This window comes from Salvelinus alpinus, chromosome 3 (genome assembly GCF_045679555.1).
Source record: "Salvelinus alpinus chromosome 3, SLU_Salpinus.1, whole genome shotgun sequence".
NCBI classification, from domain to species: Eukaryota; Metazoa; Chordata; class Actinopteri; order Salmoniformes; family Salmonidae; genus Salvelinus; species Salvelinus alpinus.
In genome coordinates this window covers 12,219,975-12,235,513 of record NC_092088.1, presented here as the reverse complement: position 1 = coordinate 12,235,513, position 15,539 = coordinate 12,219,975, and the positions used below count along the sequence as shown (strand labels likewise).

Below are 15,539 nucleotides of genomic sequence, written 5' to 3'. Positions count from 1 at the left end.
GCATCCACATAGGACGCCCCAGCTAGGGTCCCTTCCATACAGGCCTTACTGGGCTGTCCCTCTCTCTACAGTGGTCTCAGGGGTCCGGGAGACTCAGCTGGGCCCCTGGCCTAGTGTTAGGCCCACCGTGAGTACCACACACATCTCATACACACACATACAGAGCAACACACACACCCAGGCACTATGTGTCACACTCTGTCACACTAGAGGAATGGAGCTGAACCCTCCCCCCTTTCCCTCCCTGGGGAGGAGTCTGGGTACCCACAATGCTATGCGTGCCCACCGTGAGTTGTTAGAAGTGTACTCCAGCCCAAACCACAAAGTAGACCCTCCACCCCCCGGGCCTACTCAGTTTCCAATGGGGAGGGGAGGAGTCTGGGGACCCACAATGCTTTGTGTGCCCACCATGAGTTGTTAGAAGTGTACTCCAGCCCAAATCACTAAATAGCCACCCCCCCCACAATGCTTTGTGCTGAGGCTCTGATGAGCTTGTCCTGTCACATCTGTTTTATTAATTGGTGTGTTTGTTGTTCACTGAGAGAAAAGTATAATATCATCTGTGTTCAGTTCAGCTTCAGGCATCTGACCTGCTATGTTTGTTGCATATTCTGACCTGTTTTCCTGTTGTGGTTTTATCTGTCTGTAGCTTAGTCCTCTGTGTTGGTGGTATGTGTTTTGTTGCAATTCTCCCATTGGTTTCTACTGTACACCACCTATTTGCTGCTGAAGACTCTCCTCAACCACATTTTAATTTAACAACAAGCATTAACCCGCTGATTTAAAAACCAATGGGAGACATCGCAGCTAGATCCTCTATCCTTCGTCTGAATGGTCAGCACTGTTTTCACCCTGCTAGTGTACGTCCTATCCTCTCTCTGAGTCAGAGGTTTAGGCCTAGGGCTGATAGGCTGCAGGTATAGGCCTAGGGCTGATTGGCTGCAGGTATAGGCCTAGGGCTGATTAGCTGCAGGTATAGGCCTAGGGCTGATTGGCTGCAGGTATAGGCCTAGGGCTGATTAGCTGCAGGTATAGGCCTAGGGCTGATTGGCTGGCTAGTTCATTACAGCCCCTCTCTCCTAGACGGTTCAGGAAATCAGGTCTGATAGGTTCACACACGCAAGGTGCACGCACACACACACACGCAAGGAACACACACACACGCAAGGAACACACTCACACGTGGACAAGGAACACACACACACGTGGACCAGGAACACACACACACGTGGACCAGGAACACACTCACACGTGGACCAGGAACACACTCACACGTGGACCAGGAACACACACACACGTGGACCAGGAACACACTCACACGTGGACCAGGAACACACTCACACGTGGACCAGGAACACACTCACACGTGGACCAGGAACACACACACATGCACCTCGAGGTGAAGAAAGCCATTTGTTTGATGAGAGAAATTGAGATTTCGATATTTAGACACTTCAATAGAAGCTATATAAACCCCACCCACTGTGAATATATGAATAACTACTGCATATCATTGCTATAGAAACCCCACCCACTGTGAATATATGAATAACTACTGCATATCATTGCTATAGAAACCCCACCCACTGTGAATATATTAATAACTACTGCATATCATTGCTACAGAAACCCCGCCCACTGTGAATATATGAATAACTACTGCATATCATTGCTATAGAAACCCCACCCACTGTGAATATATGAATAACTACTGCATATCACTACTATAGACTAGATACTGGCCGTAGAGATGGAGAGAGAAAAAGGGAGAGCGAAAACAGAAAGGTGGCACGAGAGGAAGATGTGTTACTGTAAATGTAGGAAGAACGAGAGAGAGATAGAGAGAGGACAAGGAGGGAACAAAACAGGGAACAAACAGTTCTGCCGTTCTGACAAACTCACTGGGTGGATGATTTGTATTAGATGGTTGTGTGTGTGTGTGTGCGTGTGTGTATTCTCTCCCGTCTGTGCATCAGACCACACTGAAGCTCTGTAGAATGCATGTGTTTATGGGGCTTAGATAGGCATGGGGTTGACCCGTCATACCCAACCCTGACAGGTAGAAATAGCTCTGTTTATCTTCACAGAGTGATCCCCCTCCCTCTCTACACCGTCCCATGACTCTCTGGTCTATCACAGGAAAGCAGTCTGAAACCGGCAATCTGTCCCTATAATATGATAACTCATATTACGGCATCTTCTCTAATGGTGCCGGTGCCCTACGTAACAGGAAATATGAGATATTAAATTTGGACGGTCAATTTGGACCTTCAATTTGGACGGTCAATTTGGACCTTGTGAAGTTGTTTGAGAGTCTACAGTTGAAGTCGGAAGTTTACATACACTTAAGAGTGTATGCGTCACTAAAACTCGTTGTTCAACCAGGTATATATAGGTATTTCCTTGCAGCACTGGGCCACACGACTGGACAATAATCAAGATTAGACAAAACTAGAGCCTGCAGAACTTGCTTTTTGTGTTGAAAGGAGGAATGGGCCAAAATTCACCCAACTTATTGTGGGAAGCTTGTGGAAGGCTACCCGAAACGTTTGACTCAAGGTCAACAATTTTAAGGCAATGCTACCAAATACTAATTGAGTGTATATAAACTTCTGACCAACTGGGAAAGTGATGAAAGAAATAAAACCTGAAATAAATCATTCTCTCTACTATTATTCTGACATTTCACATTCTTAAAATAAAGTGGTGATCCTAACTGACCTAAGACAGGGAATTCTTGCTAGGATTAAATGTCAGGAATTGTGAAAAATTTTGTTGAAATGTATTTGGCTAAGGTGTATGTTAACTTCCGACTTCAACTGTGTGTCGTTGTCTGTGTGTAGCCTACGTGCTTGGATGCGCGCCCATACGTGTGTGTGTTCATACATGTATAGGTGTTCCTGTGTGCGCTGTGTGTTTCAGTGTGGTCTAAGACAACATGTTATCTACTGCCCGTGTATGTTAGCTAACAAAGTGTTTTGACAGAGCTGCCCTCCGTCGATGTCTCTCCCTCCTTCTCTAACCTCTGCCCTCTTGTCCTACTGACCTGTGAACTCTGAGGGCAGGGAGACCCCACCCTCACCAGCCTGCCTGGCTATGGGGAGAAGTTGCCCTTAGACACAGATCTAGGATCAGCTTATCCTTCCTATACACAAACAATTAGCATCAGGGGGATGAAGGCATAACTGACCCAAGATCAATGTGTCGAGGCAGCTTCATCATTCTCTGTCTGGCTTCCATACAGGCTATTACTGCCCACTCCCTGACTGGCCCTTTAAAAAAATAACCATATTTTGACTTCTATTTGTGTGTGTGGGTTTGAGTGTGTGTGTGTGTGTGTGTGTGTGTGTGTGTGTGTGTGTGTGTGTGTGTGTGTGTGTGTGTGTGTGTGTGTGTGTGTGTGTGTGTGTGTGTGTGTGTGTGTGTGTGTGTGTGTGTGTGTGTGTGTGTGTGTGTGTGTAGGGAGAAGACTTCAAGTCAGTGTCGGAGGCTGATTTATCATCGAGGAGTATGGAGGACGTGAACGGCAGTGGAAAGGATGGCTCCCCAGGTGAGACACACACACACACACACACACACACACAAATTATATACACTTCTACACTGTAAAACTAGAAAGACTCAAAGCACCATGATTGTGTAATGAAACCATGGAAAGTAGTGCAGCTATTGAGATCTGGTATTTGGAGGGTATTTGAATGAAACCCAATGTACGTTTTATGATAGGAAGAACGGGTTACATGCGCTGTAAAAGGTAGCATCAAAACACAAACACTGTGTGTCTCAGACAATCAATGGTTTAGAAATGCAAATGGTTCGTAGCCTAACTATTGATTGATAAGTGACTTGGAAGATTTTTTGTTGTTGGTGCAATTCCACCTTTATTTAGATTAGAAACAGGAGAGGCAGTAAGATGGTACATTTTATTAGTATTTCACCCACTCAACCATACAACCACACTGTTAGAAATTATTCTGAGGTAAATTGAAATTTACCAACAACAAAAAACAACCAACGTATACTTAATAAAATGTAAGAATATTTATGAGAGAGAGCTTTCTTCCAACAACAAACATTAAAAGAAAGAAAAGCCAAACTAGACAGGATTAAAAACATAATAATGGTGTTCAGAAGCATTAGAGAGAGAAGACGACACCAAAAGAGAAGGGATCTAATTCTGCACTAAACACAACTCGAAACACCATAATGGTGTTTTCAACCTCTTTTGTTAGTGCTCTCAGTCTCTGGAAAAGTGTTGCACAACACTTGATTAAGTGGTGTTACGTCACACCATGTAATGTTTCAGAACATCTCAGGATGATGTGTTTTGTCTCCTTCAAGTTGGTGGCAGCTCAGTTGGCAGCCTTTCGGGTGTTACAAAGCACTACTTTTTCACAGTGAACACATAACAGAACAATGAATTGCGTATTACATTTAGCTGTAATTTCTTTGTTTCCAGAGAATATACATACATATTTACTCACGTATTGAAGCACAGAAGTATGCTATACTAATTAGAATGAAATGAAATAAAACCCCTACAGATTCCAGAGTATATGTGTAGACGCAATTGGGCTTTTATGAAAATATCCCATTATGATAAATCTTCTCCGTAGCTGTATAAACGTGTCCCACATTGGATGGGCATGCATTCTTCTCGCACACACACACACACACACACACACACACACACACACACACACACACACACACACACACACACACACACACACACACACACACACACACACACACACACACACACACACACACACACACACACACACACACACACACACACACACACACACAGAGGGAGCGGAACCAAATCACACAGCGACATTCTGCTACAGCTAAAAGACATCAATTATTCCTGATGCTGTATCTACATAGTACAGAAGAGAACACCTCCCCAACGCTACGGCAACTTTAAACTACTTCAGATTATCTCATGTAGTGGTTAGAAGAGCTGTTTAAGCACAGTGACTGGAGGGAGGGAGGGAGACACAATTGGGGAGCGAGAGATAGGAGAGGGTGAAGCCGAGAGAGAGAGAGGAGGAGTGGGCGAGAGGAAGACATTGAGGAGGAAGGCAGAAGTTTAAAGACGCACGCCAGCTGAGATAGATGAACGATGCGTTCGTCCTCTGTGTCATGCATCCATCTGGCTGTTGAAAATAATATTCCCCCATGCACACATCTTGTCAGATTAGAGAAATATTGATGTGGTGGAGAACAGTAAGACATCCATGTTTAAACAGTTCCTCCTTCTCACATTAGAGATAATCTTATAACTGGGTCTTCCCCACCATTTTCTATCCTTCCAATGTTCCCCCTTTCACTGACCCTCCTTTCTCTACCTCTCTCTCTCTCTTTTTGTCCATCCTTGTTTCACCTTTACTCCTTTCCTTCCCTCGTGCCACCTCTCCCGCCTTCCTCTCTCTCTCCTCCCTTTCTCCCCCTCCCTCTCCCCACCAGTAGTCCCTATACATGGTAATGTTGACCTGAAGACCAGTCTGACCCCTCCTCTGATCACCCACACTGCTGCCACCCCCATGCCCGTTCCCAAGCTGCCCGCCGTGGTTGACCCTGCTCTGGGCTATGAGTCCCGACGCGGCAGCAACATCTCCATGGACCTAGCCTGCTACGACAAGTCTCCGGTTAGTGTATTCCACTAGTACACTATCAATCAACTGGATCTTCCCAGGAACCCATGCATTAGGCTCTGTGCCCCCTCTCTGCCCAGACCCTGTGTGCACAACAACTAAGACTGTAGATATTCAGTCTAACCTGTATGGATGATGTTCAAGAAGACATTTATGATGATTAATATGACCTGTCATCAGCTCAACTCTCTGGCTACTTACTGATGCCAGTTATGACTGATGCCAGCTGTGACTGATGCCAGTTATGACTGATGCCAGTTATGACTGATGCCAGTTGTGACTGATGCCAGTTGTGACTAATGCCAGATGTGACTGATGCCAGCTGTGACTGATGCCAGTTGTGACTGATGCCAGCTGTGACTGATGCCAGCTGTGACTGATGCCAGTTGTGCCTGATGCCAGTTGTGCCTGATGCCAGTTGTGCCTGATGCCAGTTATGACTGATGCCAGTTGTGACTGATGCCAGCTGTGAATGATGCTAGTTGTGACTGATGCCAGTTATGACTGATGCCAGTTATGACTGATGCCAGTTGTGACTGATGCCAGTTGTGACTGATGCCAGCTGTGACTGATGCCAGTTGTGACTGATGCCAGCTATGACTGATGCCAGTTATGACTGATGCCAGCTGTGACTGATGCCAGCTGTGACTGGATGCCAGTTGTGACTGATGCCAGTTGTGACTTATTGTCACGCCCTGACCTTAGTTATCTATGTTTTCTGTATTATTTTGGTCAGGTCAGGGTGTGACGAGGGTGGGTATGCTTGTTTGTCTTGTCTAGGGTTTTTGTATGTCTAGGCGTGTTTGTTAGCCTAGGTATATTGTAGGTCTATGGTGGCCTGAATTGGTTCCCAATCAGAGACAGCTGTTTATCGTTGTCTCTGATTAGGGATCATATTTAGGTAGCCATTTTCCATTTTGGTTTCGTGGGTTCTTGTCTATGTGTAGTTGCCTGTGTCAGCACTCGTTCTATATAGCTTCACGTTCGTTTTAGTTACTTTGTTAGGTTGTTCAGTGTTCTTCCTTTATTAAAAGAAGAATGTATTCATATCACGCTGCGCTTTGGTCTCCTCAATACGACGAATGTGACACTGATGCCAGTTATGACTAATGCCAGCTACAATAATAAAAGCTATAGTAATGACCACTAAGCATTTTTATTATAATTTGTATATATATATTTTTTTACCTTTTATTTAACTAGGCAAGTCAATTCAGAACAAATTCTTATTTACAAAGACGGCCTACCAAGAGGCAAAAGACCTCCTGCGGGGACGGGGGCTGGGATGAAAAAAAGGTAGGAGAAAACACACATCATGACAAGAGAGAAACCACAACACTACATAAAGAGAGCCCTAAGACAACAACACAGCATGACATTGAGGAGAATCTGAAGATTAACTTCTTTGATATAGGGGGCAGCATTTTCACTTTTGGATGAATTGCGTGCCCATAGTGAACTGCCTCCTACTCTGTCCCAGATGCTAATATATGCATATTATTATTGCTATTGGATAGGAAACACTCTGAAGTTTTTTTAACTGTTTGAATGATGTCTGTGAGTATAACATAACTCATATGGCAGGCAAAAACCTGAGAAAAAATCCAAACAGGAAGTGAGAATTCTGAGGCTGGTCGATGTTAAACTCATCGCCTATTCAATTCCCTGAAATATATGGATCTGATTGCACTTCCTACACCTTCCACTAGATGTCAACAGTCGGTAGAACGTTGAATGAAGTTTATACTGTGTTGTGGGGCCGGATCAGAGGGGAATGAGTCAGTGGTCTGGCAGATTGCCAGTTCCTGGTCACGCGCTTTCCTCATGATATCGCCTTGCGTCCCATAACTTCTACAGACATGAAGGAATGCTCCGGTTGGAACGTTATTGGATATATATGATAACAACATCCTGAAGATTGATTCTCTACTTACTTTGACCAGTTTATTTGACTTGTAATATAACTTTTTGAAGTTTTCGTCCGACGTTTGCCAGCATCTGCGCGAGCGTTTGGACACGTGTACTACACATGCTAGCAAAAGTAACTACTTGGACATAAGTAATGGACATTATCGAACAAAATAACTATTTATTGTGGAACTAGGATTCCTTGGAGTGCATTCTGATGAAGATGATCAAAGGTAAGGGAACATTTATGATGTAATTTCGTATTTCTGTTGACTCCAACATGGCGGAGAAATGTTGTTAAATCTGAGCGCCGTCTCAGATTATTGCGTGGTGTGCTTTTTACGTAAAGTTTTTTTGAAATCCGACACAGCGGTTGCATTAAGAACAAGTGTATCTTTAATTGTATGTAAAACATGTATCTTTCATCAAAGTTTATGGTGAGTATTTCTGTTATTTGACGTGGCTCTCTGCAATTTCTCCGGATATTTTGGAGGCATTGCTGAACATGGCGCCAATGTAAAACCGAGATTTGTGGATATCAATATGCACATTATCAAACAAAACATAAATGTATTGTGTAACATGATGTCCTATGAGTGTCATCTGATGAAGATCATCAAAGGTTAATGATTAATTTTATCTCTATTTCTGCTTTTTGTGACTACTATCTTTTGCTGGGAAAATGGCTGTGTTTTTCTGTGGCTATTTACTGAGCTAACATATTTGTTTGGTGTGCTTTCCCCGTAAATCCTTTTTGAAATCCGACACGTTGGCTGGATTCACAACATGTGTAGCTTTAATTTGGTGTCTTTCATGTGTGATTTCATGAAAGATTGATTTTTATAGCAATATATTTGAATTTGGCGCGCTACATTTTTTCTGGCTTTTGGCCAAGTGAGGCGCTACCGTCCCACATATCCCAGAGAAGTTAAGACAAAAACCTGTAGTAACAACATCCTAAAATGTAATATACTTTAGTTTTATTTTTGGTTACTAAAGTTCCCTAAGAGTTACAAACATTCCCCAAGGGTTACAAACGTTCCCCAAGGGTTACAAACGTTCCCTAAAATGGGAATTTGTTTACTTCATCTGGCTTTCTTTTTGTTGTTCATACCTTCTCTCTTTCTCTCCACCCTCCATCTCTTTCTCTCCAGACCAGTGCCCGTAGCACCTCCCCTTACGCCCCGTGGAGCTCCGCCTCTGGCTGGACCAGCCGTAGATCAAGCTGGAACAGCGTAGGCCGTGCCCCTTCGCTCAAACGGACAAAGCGTCAGTCTGGCGAACGGCGGTCGCTCCTCTCCGGAGAGGGTGGGTCCAGTTCGGAGGATGATGAGGGTGGAGGAGGGGGGACATCGGAGGGGGATGATGTGTCCCTGTGTCGTACCGACTCCATGTCCCAGTCCCAACACCGACACCGACACAGGAGGATGGAGTCTGTGGAGACCAGGGGGTCCACAGACCTGGCCCCTGACATACTGCTACAGGTGAACACACACACACACAGTCTTGTACAGCTAACCTTACCCTAACCCTTGCTCCTAAACCTTACCCTAACCCTTGCTCCTAAACCTTACTCCTAACCCTAACCCTAGCTCCTAAAACATAAAACGAACTCCTAACCCTTAACGTAATTCTGACCCTAACACTAATTCTAACCTTAACCCTAAACCCTCTAGAAATAGCATTTGAACTTGTGGGGACTAACAAAATGTCCCCAGATGGTCAAATTTTTGTTGGTTTACTATTCTTGTAGGGACTTCACAAGAATAGTTACACTCACACAGACACACACACACACACACTCACACACACACACACACACCGGGGGATCTATAGACCTGTCCCCCTAAACACTGCCCTAATTTTATTGCTAGTCCATTTTACGCGGTTATCACTGGATAGAACCACTTTCTTGAGTGTTTTAAAATGCCTTCAAGTACCTATAAATTACTGTGTTAACCATGGTTGTAAAACTCTAGGTGCCCTTCCTGTATCGCTCAGCCAGTATACACAGCTCCAGACCCCCTTCACTAGGAGGCCTGAGAGCCCCAGAACACAGTGACTGTAACGGGAAAGGCACTCCGGCCCCTGGGGGGGCCCTGGCCCAGACACAGCTCTCCCTCGAGGACAACACAGAGGACGAAGCAGCAGAGGAGGAGGTTGTGGGTCGTTTCGCCAGGCTGTCACGCTGGCTGGAGAGGAAACAGCCAGAGTGGTGTCGACAGAGAGATACCTGGTCCCTGTACATATTACCCCCGGACTCCAGGTGAGACACATGCAAATATATACACACACACACACACACACACACACACACACACACACACACACACACACACACACACACACACACACACACACACACACACACACACACACACACACACACACACACACACACACACACACACACACACACACACACACAAACACAGTGATTTAATGTGATGTAATTACACTATGATCTCATCCCTACTCATCTTTGCATGTCATGCTTCATTCTCCATCTTAAGGTCTCACTGTTGATTCTCCATCTTAAGGTCTTAAGGAAAATACGTTTCACACCTTAGCCTTAGTCAACATTCTCCAGCCCAGAGCTTTAGTAATTCCACAACAAAAGCCCACCCATTCTCTCTCTCCCTCTCCTCCTTTCCTTCCTAAATTCCTTCTGGAGGTGGCTGTTGTGCTGACAATAGAATCCCTCGATGGCCATGGTAAAACCCAGTGTCCTGTTCTAACAGTTCCCATGGTAGAACCCAGTGTGTTGCTCTAACAGTTCCCATGGTAGAACCCAGTGTCCTGTTCTAACAGTTCCCAGGGTAGAACCCAGTGTCCTGTTCTAACAGTTCCCAGGGTAGAACCCAGGGTCCTGTTCTAACAGTTCCCATGGTAGAACCCAGTGTGTTGATCTAACAGTTCCCATGGTAGAACCCAGTGTGTTGCTCTAACAGTTCCCATGGTAGAACCCAGTGTCCTGTTCTAACAGTTCCCAGGGTAGAACCCAGTGTCCTGTTCTAACAGTTCCCAGGGTAGAACCCAGTGTCCTGTTCTAACAGTTCCCATGGTAGAACCCAGTGTCCTGTTCTAACAGTTCCCATGGTAGAACCCAGGGTCCTGTTCTAACAGTTCCCATGGTAGAACCCAGTGTCCTGTTCTAACAGTTCCCATGGTAGAACCCAGTGTCCTGTTCTAACAGTTCCCATGGTAGAACCCAGTGTCCTGTTCTAACAGTTCCCATGGTAGAACCCAGTGTGTTGCTCTAACAGTTCCCATGGTAGAACCCAGTGTGTTGCTCTAACAGTTCCCATGGTAGAACCCAGTGTGCTAATCTTACAGTTCCCATGGTAGAACCCAGTGTCCTGTTCTAACAGTTCCCATGGTAGAACCCAGTGTCCTGTTCTAACAGTTCCCATGGTAGAACACAGTGTGTTGCTCTAACAGTTCCCATGGTAGAACCCAGTGTGTTGATCTAACAGTTCCCATGGTAGAACCCAGTGTGTTGATCTAACAGTTCCCATGGTAGAACCCTGTGATAAGGTGTGTCTCGGTGAGAGGTGTAGGAGTCAGGCGCAGGAGAGCAGGGATACTGAGAAGCGTGTTTAATATAATAATTATATACAGTGGGGAGAACAAGTATTTGATACACTGCCGATTTTGCAGGTTTTCCTACTTACAAAGCATTTAGAGGTCTGTAATTTTTATCATAGGTACACTTCAACTGTGAGAGACGGAATCTAAAACAAAAATCCAGAAAATCACATTGTATGATTTTTAAGTAATTAAATTGCATTTTATTGAATGACATAAGTATTTGATCACCTACCAACCAGTAAGATTTCCGGCTCTCACAGACCTGTTAGTTTTTCTTTAAGACACCCTCCTGTTCTCCTCTCATTACCTGTATTAACTGCACCTGTTTGAACTCGTTACCTGTATAAAAGACACCTGTCCACACACTCAATCAAACAGACTCCAACCTCTCCACAATGGCCAAGACCAGAGAGCTGTGTAAGGACATCAGGGATAAAATTGTAGACCTGCACAAGGCTGGGATGGGCTACAGGACAATAGGCAAGCAGCTTAGTGAGAAGGCAACAACTGTTGGCGCAATTATTAGAAAATGGAAGAAGTTCAAGATGACGGTCAATCACCCTCGGTCTGGGGCTCCATGCAAGATCTCACCTCGTGGGGCATCAATGATCATGAGGAAGGTGAGGGATCAGCCCAGAACTACACGGCAGGACCTGGTCAATGACCTGAAGAGAGCTGGGACCACAGTCTCAAAGAAAACCATTAGTAACACACTACGCCGTCATGGATTAAAATCCTGCAGCGCACGCAAGGTCCCCCTGCTCAAGCCAGCGCATGTCCAGGCCCGTCTGAAGTTTGCCAATGACCATCTGGATGATCCAGAGGAGGAATGGGAGAAGGTCATGTGGTCTGATGAGACAAAAATAGAGCTTTTTGGTCTAAACTCCACTCGCTGTGTTTGGAGGAAGAAGAAGGATGAGTACAACCCCAAGAACACCATCCCAACTGTGAAGCATGGAGGTGGAAACATCATTCTTTGGGGATGCTTTTCTGCAAAGGGGACAGGACGACTGCACCGTATTGAGGGGAGGATGGATGGGGCCATGTATCGCGAGATCTTGGCCAACAACCTCCTTCCCTCAGTAAGAGCATTGAAGATGGGTCGTGGCTGGGTCTTCCAGAATGACAACGACCCAAAACACACAGCCAGGGCAACTAAGGAGTGGCTCCGTAAGAAGCATCTCAAGGTCCTGGAGTGGCCTAGCCAGTCTCCAGACCTGAACCCAATAGAAAATCTTTGGAGGGAGCTGAAAGTCCGTATTGCCCAGCGACAGCCCCGAAACCTGAAGGATCTGGAGAAGGTCTGTATGGAGGAGTGGGCCAAAATCCCTGCTGCAGTGTGTGCAAACCTGGTCAAGAACTACAGGAAACGTCTGATCTCTGTAATTGCAAACAAAGGTTTCTGTACCAAATATTAAGTTCTGCTTTTCTGATGTATCAAATACTTATGTCATGCAATAAAATGCTAATTAATTACTTAAAAATCATACAATGTGATTTTCTGGATTTTTGTTTTAGATTCCGTCTCTCACAGTTGAAGTGTACCTATGATAAAAATTACAGACCTCTACATGCTTTGTAAGTAGGAAAACCTGCAAAATCGGCAGTGTATCAAATACTTGTTCTCCCCACTGTATATATATAGTCCACCAATACAAAATTGGCACAGATCCCTCTATATAAGGTCTCACAGTTCATAGAGCAGATCAGTGAAAACAAAACCGAAACTCGTGCCAAACGCAGGAGGAACAAACTCAGTTCCGAAAATAAACTACACGTGCGTAAATATGAGAACAAGAAATATCAACGATAAACGAGCGCAAAACCCCCACAAGCTTAATCCCGCACGAAATAAGGCAGGAAACAAGTGCCCTATATACACACAGAAATAAACGCAATTGAAACCAGGTGTGAAAATGAACACAGACAAAAAAAACAGAAAAGGAAAAAGGGATCGGTGGCGGCTAGTAAACCGGCGACGCCGAGCGCCGCCCGAATCGGGAGAGGGGTTATCTTCGGTAGAAGTCGTGACAAACCCAGTGTGTTGATCTAACAGTTCCCATGGTAGAACCCAGTGTGCTATTCTTACAGTTCCCATGGTAGAACCCAGTGTGTTGCTCTAACAGTTCCCATGGTAGAACCCAGTGTGTTGCTCTAACAGTTCCCATGGTAGAAACCAGTGTGTTGATCTAACAGTTCCCATGGTAGAACCCAGTGTGTTGATCTAACAGTTCCCATGGTAGAACCCAGTGTGTTGATCTAACAGTTCCCATGGTAGAACCCAGTGTGCTATTCTTACAGTTCCCATGGTAGAACCCAGTGTCCTGTTCTAACAGTTCCCATGGTAGAATCCAGTGTCCTGTTCTAACAGTTCCCATGGTAGAACACAGTGTGTTGATCTAACAGTTCCCATGGTAGAACCCAGTGTGTTGATCTAACAGTTCCCATGGTAGAACCCAGTGTCCTGTTCTAACAGTTCCCATGGTAGAACCCCATGTGCTGTTCTTACAGTTCCCATGGTAGAACCCAGTGTCCTGTTCTAACAGTTCCCATGGTAGAACCCAGTGTCCTGTTCTAACAGTGCCCTTGTTGTCACCCAGTCGCAGTGTGAAGTGGGGTTTGTTCTAACAGTGACACTGAGGACACAGGCACTGTGTGGAATGGAAAAGGGTAAGGGGGATACCTAGTCAGTTGTACATCTGAATGCATTCAACTGAAATGTGTCTTCTCCATTTAACCCAACCCCTCTGAATCAGAGAGGTGCGGAGGGCTGCCTTAATCGACATCCATGTCGCGGCGTCCATTTTGGCTCTGTACAGAGCCAGATACCCACCTGTTTCTATCAGGAGACAGAGGCTCGGTGGGAAACTGTAGTCACACAGCTGTTCAACATGGACAACGGACCTTCATTCACCTCCACAAGCAGTTATTTATCTTTGGTATAGCTACAGTCGTTGGCTATGGAAGAAACAGGCCTAGCACCCAGGTTGTCAACATTCTGAATGAAAAGCAAAGTTAGTTTAAAAAAAGTTAAAAGGTATAATGAAAATGTCCACGAACATAAACTCATTAATATGCCTACTGTCAAACACTGACAGTCCAAAGAGCACAGATGACCGTAACTGAATCCTCTAACGAAAGGTCAGGGCTATCATGAAAATGTCAGATATTTAGATAGATGTTAGATATTTAGATAGATGTCAGATATTTAGATCGATGAATAAAAAGCATCTGACATCTATGATCGAGCACTGAAATAAACTTATGATCTGACGGGTGCAGTCTGTCTGTCTGTCTGTCTGCCTGTCCACTTGTCTGCCTGCCTGCCTGTCTGCTTGTCTGTCTGTCTGTCTGCCTGTCTGCCTGTCTGCTTGTCTCCCCGTCTCACTCTAACATGGAGGATACAGTCGTCATCCTACCGTGGGAGTTAGCATGACGTCCCTGGTCCACATAATGAATACATGATGGATACTTTAACAATGAGAGCTAGCATGCAGAGATGAGAGGATTTGGGTCATTTAGTGTAGATAATGAGGGGACTAGTCAAACACACATGCAGACATAAAAACTTGTACACACAGACACAAACACACACACACACTCTGTCATCATAATGATTGTTTGCCTGAAACAGATCTGAGGGACAGAGCTATTGTCAAGGTATGCGTGAAGGGCTGTCGGAAGTCAGGCGCAGGAGAGCAGATATTTGATAGCAAAACGGAGCCTTTAATTCAGGCCAACCAAAAGCACACGGCACAAACGAACACGAAATACAAATAGGGGCTGAACATAACCCAGCGCAACCAGCCTAATGCATACATCAACACAGATAAACAATACCACACAAAGACATGGGGGAAACAGAGGGTTAAATACACAACACATAATGAGGGAAATGAGAACCAGATGTGTGGGAAAATGAGACAAAACAAATGGAAAATGAAAAATGGATCGGCGATGGCTAGAAGACCGGCGACATCGACCGAACAAGGAGAGGCATCGACTTCGGCAGAAGTCGTGACAGCTATTGTTGTCTTCTGGGACAGAGATATAGCTGTTGTTGTCTTCTGGGACAGGGACAGAGCTATTTTTGTCTTCTGGGACAGGGACAGAGCTATTGTTGTCTTCTGGGACAGGGACATAGCTATTGTTATCGTCTGGGACAGGGACAGAGCTATTGTTATCTTCTGGGACAGGGACAGAGCTATTGTTGTCTTCTGGGACAGGGACAGAGCTATTGTTGTCTTCTGGGACAGGGACAGAGCTATTGTTGTCTTCTGGGACAGGGACAGAGCTATTGTTGTCTTCTGGGACAGGGACAGAGCTATTGTTGTCTTCTGGGACAGGGGCAGAGCTATTGTTGTCTTCTGGGACAGG

General features: G+C 45.1%; 1 protein-coding gene across 1 annotated transcript in view; it reads left to right on the top strand.

Annotated features, from left to right (window-relative positions):
- The window catches only part of LOC139570030 (voltage-dependent T-type calcium channel subunit alpha-1G-like), a 253,614-nt gene that overhangs the window by 120,814 nt on the left and 117,261 nt on the right, over positions 1–15,539 (top strand). The window contains 4 exon segments of the mRNA XM_071391473.1: positions 3,463–3,550; positions 5,476–5,657; positions 8,726–9,055; positions 9,551–9,837. Coding sequence (XP_071247574.1) covers positions 3,463–3,550; positions 5,476–5,657; positions 8,726–9,055; positions 9,551–9,837 — 887 coding nt within the window.